Here is a 10,246-nt window from a genome sequence, read left to right on the forward strand (position 1 = left end):
ATCTGATCGGTGGCCATTTTCTCCATGCGCTTTCAACTCAGCGACCCTATCGGTTTGTAGGTGTATTGCACTCTGAGAAAATGGCCACTGTTCGGATTAAAATGCTTTTTTATTGAACAATACAGAATATACGGGTACTTTTGAGAGTCCCGTTCATAATTTTAACATCCATGGCCATGGGGTAAGCACTTTATATTTGAAATCTGAACGTTTATATAGATGTACGGACCGTAAATGGAGAAAGTGCAAACACCAGGTTAAAGTTGATCCATGACTGTAACAGGAGTTTTCATGTACCGCAGGGTAAGACTGCAGTAGCAGTTAATAAATAGACGAACAAATGAATTAATATACTTTAACGTGCGGAATCCGAAACAGGCAGCGCTGTGATTCTGAATTTTGTTACGATTACGGTGATTAGTAGCCTATTATTGACACCACCTGGGCGAGTGAGTCGTGTCGTGTAACTTTCCTGACGTTAAGCTGTGTATGTGTTCAACAACACAGCCATTCAGCCTTGCAGTTTAAGTGCAGATTTCTTGGGAAAAGCAGCCTCCAACGGGTTTGGGTACGTGGTTCATAGTCACCATCGCGTTATCGTGGTATTCCTATTCTTGCTATTATGTTGCAAATGATTGTGTGTGTGCGGGCGAAATATCATTGACAGCTATGGCAGGTGACGAAAGCTTGCTAGACCTATGCCAGGCTAACAACGGTTGCTAAGCTGGCATTGGACAATCGCTTTTGGGGTGGGGTTTAGCGAAGGGTCCATTCCTAAATAGCAAAAATAGCAGATCTACAAGCTCAAAACACGTTGATAAGAGGTTTCTGCCCGACAGCAACAATATGCAATGTGGCCCCCTAGAGTGAGCGTGGAAATATAGTGTCCCTCTCCATCATCAAAGTTGCATCACCCCTGCTAGACCCTCGGCAATGCTAGTGCACAGTGTAAGACAGATAACGGTACAAGAGAACACACAGAAGCATACAGAACTGGACTGCTTGCTATCCAGCTAATTAGTCCTGATGCAAATTCTTGGTCACAAAGTTTACACGTCTAGACCTTTTATACAAAATGACATCAAAACCCTTTTTCATTTGTTTTATCAAATGTAATTTTGTCTATTTTGTATTTTTCATCCAGATGGTCCTGTCAACAGCAAAAGTAAGAAGGAGGACCTGACAGATACTACTGACATAGTAAGTAGTAGATACTCTGCTAGTAGTTAGTAGTATATTTCTGCTGTTGGGCAGAAACCAGCTATGTCCAAAATATTAACTTTTCAGGAAGAAAAAAAAAGTTTTAGAACAACACAACACTGCCTCATTAAAGTCGGTATGGTGACTTCATATATTGTCAGATACTTGATTGTGTCCTTATATTATCATCACATTACCCAATTACAGCTCAGGTGGAGTTAGGAGGTTTTTCACCATTAATGCTAGATGTATTTATGGTGGAAAAAACAATCTCCAAAGTTGGAGTTAGGTGGTTTGAACGACAGTTTTAACAATGGAGTTAAAACGTTTAGTTAGAAGTACTTTTCAATAAAAGTAAATAAAGTAATTATACTCTACTAGTAGTAAATAGTAGATACTCTACTAGTAGTAAGTAGTAGATACTGATAGTCTATTAGTAGTAAAGATTGAAGCATCCACACAAATATTTCGAGAAGTGAAAATGCTATTTTAAAACTCTCCTCGCATACAGAAAGTAGATATTACTTATTTAGCTTCTATCCCTGCTCTGTGCTCATAGTAATACTGTATTACACTGCAAATATCATCGTAGAGTACCATTGTGTTCTAAAACCTGTATCTTCTGTTTTTTAGGATGACCAGTACCAGTTGACCAGCACACCTGTAGGCCTCTGTTTGATCATAAACAACAAGAACTTTGAGAAACTCTTGCGTAGAAATGGAACAGAGAACGATGCAGGTATAAATGTCTTGGCACTCACCCTCTTAAATCGTAAATTGTCACATAAGTAGAGTGCAGAGAGAACAGTGTAGGGCGGGTGCCTCTAAACAACATGATATTTAAATCACATTAACATTTGTGGTCATGAAAAAAGATATAAGTGACAAAAATATAAGAACAAGTAACCAAGATGCATATATCAGCATAGTAAACTAGCATCTATTGAAAAAAGGTGACATGAATGGATACAAGGAGAGAGGAGTGCTAGGGAGTGAGGTGGAGTCTGAAGAGGTGAGTTTTCAGAATATGATGGAAAATAGGGAGTGAGTGAGTCTGCAGTTCTGACTGCAATGGGGAGTTTGTTCCACAGTTTGGGAGCCAGGAGGGAGAGTCTGGGACGTGTGGAGCGTTGTCCAGGGTGTTTTTTGGGAAGGCTCGACAGCTTTCCTGTGTTAGCTGATCTGAGTGAGTGGGAGGGGTTGTGTTTTGCACTGGGTGTGGGCAGTGAACGGAAAATGGGGGAGACGTGGACATTGGACACTTAGGGAGGTTGAACACCAGGCGTGTTTTGTAATGTTTATCTACAAACCATTCTAGCACTTGTGATAAGTGGATCTCGATTTCTAAGATGTAGACATGAAATGTAAAGGTAATCGTAGTGTTTCTTTGGTGATGAAGCTCAAAGATTCAAGGCCTGCTTGTTTTCCTCCCCTGCAGGTGAGCTGGCGCGTACCTTCACCCGGCTGGGCTTCAGGGTGTTGATGTGTGAAGACCAAAAGAAGGACCAAATGGAGAAGACACTGAAAAGCTTCTCTTCTTTGAAGAGCCTCACCGAGGTGAAGGAATCCAATGTTAAGGAGTGGTCTGACCCTGGCCAGGAGTTCACTGACCTTAACGACCTTCCACATCACGGAGGTGCCTTCGTTTGCTGCATTCTGACTCACGGAAAATCCGAGGGTGTTTGTGGAACTGACGGCGAGACCATTCCCACCAGGGACATCATCAGTCCATTCAGCAGCAGCAACTGTCCTGCTCTCCATACCAAGCCCAAACTGTTCTTCATTCAAGCCTGTCGGGGGGGTGGGGTTCGGCAAGCTGTGCCTGTCAACACCGATGGAGATGGGGAGGATTTAGACGACCAAACCTCATATTATCTTCCAGAATACGCTGATTTCCTCATTGCCTTTTCCACCATCGACCAGTATGCCTCGGCCAGGGAGAAGGATGGGACCTGGTACATGCAGATACTCAGCAGACAACTGGAATATGGATGCGACCGGTAAAGCCTCAATACATTTGTTATAACAAAATACTGTTGCGATATCTACTGAACATCAAGTCAGATGATGTTGTCGTTTATGGGTTAACATATGAGGTAAAGATTCTGTGACATAATTATGCCTAGAGTATGGACATAATATGCTGGGGTTTTACGCACTGCCGTTAAAATGTTTATTGATGAGTCTTATTAATGAGATTGGGGAGTTCTTGTTAATGATCTGTTCTTGTCTTGTGAGCACGTTCTTGAGCCGTTTTCCTCAACCCCATTGACATTTACTCTGTGTTTTGTGTTTTGCTTCCAGGGGGTACGACATCCTCAGAATCCTCACCCGTGTCACTGATGAAGTGTGCAAAAAAGAAGGAAAGCTGGGAGGGGGAAGGCAGTTCAAACAGTCTCCAGACTCCATGAACACTCTGAGACGGCTGCTTACCTTCCGTCATATTGAGACACAACCTACTCCATAGGTCTTATGAGTTGAGCTGAGTTATATTTTTTTCTTTTTCTATTTTAATACTTTTGTAATCTTTTTTTTTTCTTTTTTTACATTTCAATAGAAAAATCTTTTTTCTACTTATACATTTTCAATACAGACTCATTGCAATTCATTGGGGGAAAAGAGTTTTTTTTTCCTGCATCAATCAGCTTCCTTCCAGGCAGGTGACCAAATTCTGGTAATTAATGTAAACCCTAACAGATATAACTACAGAACAGAAGGGCAGTTGTATATGATATAGTAATTGCACATTTCTACCTTTCACCCATGATTGGATACCTACATCCAAACATTGGGTGGAGAAATCTTTTGGGTCTCGAGCTGAAAGGTTTGGAAACCCCTGTCTTAAGCGACAAAGTGAACCTGGCTGTGCAATGATGTTCTGTAGAAGCTGGCTAGAACAAAGTTGCACAGAGGAGATTTGGGTAAAAGAGTGTTGTCTCAGGTAAATCATATTTTGTATCTAGATTGAATTTTCATCACTGAATAGACTTCAAACCAGTGTTGATTTTGACAACAAATTCTTATTTAGTTTTAGTCACAGTCTTTTGAATAAAATCCCATTTGTTTTTGTCATATTTTAGTCATCTGAAATGTTTTAGTTTTTGTCTAGTTTTAGTCAACTAAATATCATAAGGTTATAGTCTACTAAATCTACAGTTGATTTAGTCAACTAAAATGTATTTTGGCTGTGCCTTGATGGCGTTGTAATGGCTGATTTTACACTTGGTTGCATGCTGAAAATAGCCGATCTACAAGCTCGTTGTGAGCTTGTGAAGCTTAGCTCTTTAGAGCTTGTAGATCGGCTATTTTCAGATCGCAACACCCGAGCGCAACCAGACATAAAATGAATTGTCTTTTAGTTCTACTGGATCTCTTCTCCACTAGTCCCTCCCAAAGTTTTTATTTGTAAGTCTAGTTTTTATTTGTTGACGAAATTGTCAATATATTTAGTCTTAGTCATCATAGCTTAGTTTTTATTTTGTTTTCGTCAGTGAAAAAAGGTAGTCGATAAACATTTTTCGTCATAGTTTTAGTCGACGAAATCAACACGGCTTCAAACACATGATTTGAGGTGCAGACACCAACCATTTTTAGAGGGTTACATTTACTTTTACCATACTTAATTATGAGGAAATAAATTGCTGATACAGCTCAGGATGCAGTCGATCAGGTCTGTTTTAATGTTATGGCGCATATATTAGGCAGGTATGTTGTATGATCCAGAAGTTTATATGCTCATATTCATGTCCTGCCTCATCCTTTTAGTGGGGGGAAATCTAATCACAGTATTTGCTGATCTGAATGATTTAATAATAATAAAAAATGTTGGCATGTGCAGATTTCATTTTTAAGCCGATCAACTTGAAACTATCCTTTAATTGGAGCCTTTTATAAATAAATTGTACTTGTTTTCGGTTCTATTTCTGTCATCATTTGGTGCCTTTATTTGTTACTGAGGAGAAACGAGGGCATACAGGAGGGCACTTAACATAACGGTAAATAATGGTAAGCACCGATATGGAAGTGAGGCATCATGCTTCATGAGGAGAAACACTAAGACCATATTAGGGCAGTATTTAATATCCTTATGTTTAAAACATGTTCTCTTTCCTTTATTTTGCTCATATTAATCAATATATGATGACAGGTTTTGCTTGCTTTAACTTTTACATGAATGGACATGAAAACCACTTGATCCTAAATGTCTGAACATTGCCTCTTCAGAACTCCCCTGGTTTGTCTCTTTTTAGGTGTTTTAACTGGAAAATATATGTAACGTTACACTACGTTTGCTAGAATGGAGGGGGAGACTTTAGTTTTTCTCCTTTTCTTTTAAGAGGGATGAAACTAGCATGTATATAAGAAATTGACTGAATTAATTGCTCCCCTGAATTCTTTCAGTACATGAGATTGCTGTATATTTGATGAGTAATAAATAAGCGAGTTATGTTATTTCATATTGATGGTTGTGTGACAGACAAACAAGTAAATGAACATCCAAATTACCACACGGGTGGTAATCTAAATGAAAAATACCTTTGGAGCTTGATCCTGTGCTTGGTCCTGTGTTCCAGACACAGGCTGGGGAGTCCCAGGCTGGGGAGTCCCCCTCAACCACTACCAGCTTAGGGTGATGTAGATCACTGTTTCCCAAACAGTGGGTCGGGACCCAATAGTGGGTCGTAGACACATTTTTATGGGTCACAAGTAAATAAATATCCCTTTATTTTGTTGTTTCCTACATTTTTTTTCCCCCAATTATTTCAAAACATAAAAAAAGCAACATTTTCCATGAAGAAACAAATTCAATGATTCTTCAAAAGGATTTAAATAAAACAAATAAAAATCAAAGAAATTCCATAAAGTACAAAACAAAAGTTTAAGAAGTAGTGAAAATAGCCAATCTACAAGCTAACAACACGTTGCATCGCGAGCTTGTAGATCTGCCATTTTCACTAGTTTATCTTTTAGGTTTTGAACTAAAAAGTTTGGGAACCCCTGATATACATAGATTGAACCTTATGTTCATTTTTCATACAGGAATCTTATGGGTTGTCCACACCACAGCAGCAGCATTTGTCAAAATAGTATCAACATCAGTTTACATTAGCTTGTAGATCTGCTATTTTCAAAACATTGAAAAATAGGCTATTAGAATATTTTTTAAAAATATTTTAACAACACAAACCTTACAAAATATCTTCAGATGGGGGTTATTGGCCATGGAAAAAGGTGCGTGTGTGTGCGTGCATATATATATATATATATACTGTATATATATATATATATATATATATATATATATATATACTGTATATATATATATATATATATATATATACTGTATATATATATATATATATATATATATATATATATATATATATATATCCACGCACACACACGCACACACGCAAACAGTGTATTTTGAGACAAATAAGTATCAAATAATTATTAAATTACTCAAGTTAATTAAGGACATTGTTATTTTTGCATACTGCTATCTGTCTAGCTCAGGTTTACCAACAGCCAGATGTAATCAACTGAAAAGCCTTTGATCAGGCTGCATTGTCAAAGGACTGTGAATCAGACCTTTGTGCTCTATGAAAGAGAGGGTATTGTTGTCATGTCACCAGTGGTGGAAAAAGTACTCAAGTATTTTACTTAAGTAAAAGTACCAATACTGCAATGTAGAAATACACTGTTACAAGTAAACGTTCAGAAGACAAAATTTACTTCAGTAAAAGTACAAAAGTATTGGTATCAAAATGTACTTAAAGTATTAAAAGTAAAAGTACTCGTTTCGCAGAAAGTCCCATTTCAACAGTTTTCAAATGAATAATATTCATAGAAATCCTTTGAAAATAGCAGCTCAAAATGCGTCGCAACGCATTGTGAGCTTGTAGATCGTCTATTTTCAAATGGCCGAAATGTATATAGGGCTAATGTATGCTTTGTAATAATAATCCAAATCTAAAAAGTAAGTAACTAAAGTTTTGAAATAATTGTAGTGGAGTAAAAGTGCAATATTTGCCTTTGAGATGTAGTAGAGTAGAAGTAAAAGTATTGAAAATTGGAAATACTCAAGTAAAGTAAAAAATGACTCAAAATTTGAGTCTATATCTATCTATCTAGATCTATCTATCAATCCATCATTTGTCCGTCCGTCCGTCCGTATATATACACACGGACGGACGGACAAATGATGGATTGATAGATAGATGGACAGACAGACAGACAGACAGACAGACGGACAGATACAGTAGATAGCAATTAAAAAAAAAAAAATAGCCAATGTGCCAGCACTGTCACCCTGTGTATCGTTTAATCTTCTGTTCTGGGGGTCCCTGCCACAAACTCTTTTCAGATTTTAAGGGAACAAGTACCATAAAGCAGTGGTTCTCAAACACAGACCCCGTATTTAAAAATATTTTGTGCCAGGGACCCCCATAAGATTTTTGGTGAGAACTACAAACCATGCGTGTGCGTGTGCGTGTGCGTGTGCGTGTGCGTGTGTGTGTGTGCGTGTGTGTGGCAGGACTGCATTGATATAGTTCACTGAACTTGATTGGTATTACCTATTGGAAGCGTGCACAAAAGGTTTGGCACTGGTTGGTCTAATGATTGGTCTAATTAGGAATTACACACTAACGTGGGCAAAAAACTGACCTCTGGCCAGGGCCCTATTCCACGAAAGGTGAATTAGAGCTAAAGTCTGGCTTTAACACCTATCGTGGCTTAATTTAGCCAGGATTAGGGATGAATCGGTTCCATGAAAGCTGAATTATCTTGAAGATTAGTTTAGCCAGTTCACCCTGGCTAAGTTTAGCCATGACTCGATTCCACGAAAGAGAATTGAAGCAAGCCTACCTTAGTTACCATGGCAATTTAGCTGTGAAGTTAGCCTGGTCAGGAGCAGGCTAACAGCCACGCTTACTTAATCCAGTGCCTTGTTCTTCAAGTTTTTCCACTGTTAATTCAACACATGTGTTTGTATATGGACTCATTTTAATGACCCTGCATTCAAATAAAATGAAATAAATACAATAAGATATAATCAAATTAATTATATTACTGAAATAGTGTGTGACCATGAATCATAATTGTTTCACAATGACTCATGTGATATGTCATTGTCACTCTGTTAACACTATAGTTCATATCATATTGTTGTTAGATGTTTGATAATATATTACAGATTTATTAGTTACGGGTTTAAAATAGCCTCTTCACTGAATGTAAGTCAATGAGGAGCATATTTTAAATTATCAATTTCTAGTCAATGGAGAAATCATTTTTTATTTCTTGTCCGCCTTTGGAGTTACATCATGATGGCAAGGTAACTACACAACCCAAACCTCTACCAAAGTGGTCTTGCAAATGTGGGGTTATTGCGCGTCAACTCCGCCCCCTCTCCGTGCGTCCCGTCGCCAGTCCCGTCGCGGCCCCCGTCGCCCACACACACACACACACACACACACACACACACTCTGTGTGTGCTTGCAATACTTTGCCACGCCTTTTCCCTGGATCTATATTTATTGCGGCCGTGTTTCCTTTCTTGCTTATTATAAATTTTACTTCCTTGTATGATTTCATGAGCTGCTGCAGTGCTGCTGTTCAGCCACAGAGAAGAACGCCGCTCTGGTTTTGGACTCCGTGATTGGTCAAGTTCAAGGATTCTGCTATCGACTTTCATGGTCTTTTATAGAAATATGTGAAGCCTGGCTTCATTATCCTGGCTCGACACAGCCTGGCTTGACAAGGTCTAGCTTGACAAAGTCGCTCCTTTTCAGCCTGGCTTGGCGTTCCAGGAACCGAATAAACCAGGCTATACGGACCCGACTTTGTCAAGCCTGGATTTGACTTAAGGCCAGGCTTATTTAATTCACCTTTCGAGGAACAGGCCCCTGGCTATACGGACCCGACTTTGTCAAGCCTGGATTTAACTTAAGGCCAGGCTTATTTAATTCACCTTTCGTGGAATAGGGCCCTGGTCGGAATAAATATACATCACATACAGTCTACAATACATATACAGTATAGTATGTGGCCACTGTGGACTGTAGCAGAGCTGCTCTTAAGTGATGTGTGTGCTTTAAGCATGCAATTAAAATCAATGTTTGGCTGAGATCTAAATAACATTATGAAGTCATTTGGTGAATATTATAAAGGAACATTTTAAAGATGTAAAATAAGGTGATATTTGTAGGTTAAAAAAAAAGTTTGTTAAAAGGTTTAAACTATATTCTGTTCAAAAGTAAAACATCTATATTCTGATAATCATTGATATAGAGTGTCTGTTCAGAATTGTTATCCTCAACTAAACATTATTTTCTGTTTAGCTGGAGATACCCCGTACTGAACAAACAATGATTACTATGGGAATATAGCTTTTAAAAAGAAAAGAAAAAATATCACTTTACTGTGTCTTATTATGTTGGTGTACAATTTTATAGTCCTAGGCAAAAAGGGCCAGCTCAGTTTGTAACTTGAAAGCATTATTTATTTCAAAATATGAATGGTAATTCATGTTTAGAAGTAGAAACAAATAATATTCTAGTCCTGCCAACTGAATATGACTGCAACAACCAGAATCACATTTCAACGTCACATGTGCATGAGAGAGAGAAAGAGAGAGACCAAATTATAAGACAAAATGTGAAAGCTGAATTAATAATAAATAGCTTAAATAAAAACGTATTGTATTGTGTGTGCATTTGAGGTGACGGAACGCCTTCTAGCGGTACCGGAGCGCAGGAGGTCAGCTCCGACATGAATTAAGCACTGACCGACCCAAAACAAAGACAAGCTTTGACTATGTACCGAAAAGGGGGTAGACATACAAACGATCGAGGTAGACACAGAGCTACACTTCCTAACCACTTGCCCGCTGTACCAAGATGTGACAGACAAATACTTTCCACAGATTACAATAGACCGCCGAAGTCTGACGTCATTTACACATCCTTTGTTTGTCTACCTGGTTCGCAGTTTTCCACCCCCGTTCTGAATCCCATAGACGTATTTAATATCGCGTCAAATA

At 38.5% G+C, this 10,246-nt stretch overlaps 1 protein-coding gene across 1 annotated transcript; it reads left to right on the forward strand.

Annotated features, from left to right (window-relative positions):
* Nucleotides 1-1,026: 1,026 nt before the first annotated feature.
* On the forward strand, nt 1,027-3,676 carry LOC308083391 (caspase-8-like; the record flags this gene model as incomplete). The annotated part of the gene is made up of 5 exons (XM_080425708.1): nt 1,027-1,039; nt 1,145-1,200; nt 1,834-1,939; nt 2,639-3,200; nt 3,505-3,676. 5 exons carry the CDS (start codon nt 1,027-1,029, stop codon nt 3,665-3,667), a joined length of 900 nt encoding a protein of 299 aa, XP_080281834.1. The 3' UTR covers nt 3,668-3,676.
* Nucleotides 3,677-10,246: the final 6,570 nt, after the last annotated feature.

Source organism: Gymnoscopelus braueri (genome assembly GCF_963280865.1).
Source record: "Gymnoscopelus braueri genome assembly, chromosome: 4".
Classification (NCBI taxonomy): Eukaryota; Metazoa; Chordata; class Actinopteri; order Myctophiformes; family Myctophidae; genus Gymnoscopelus; species Gymnoscopelus braueri.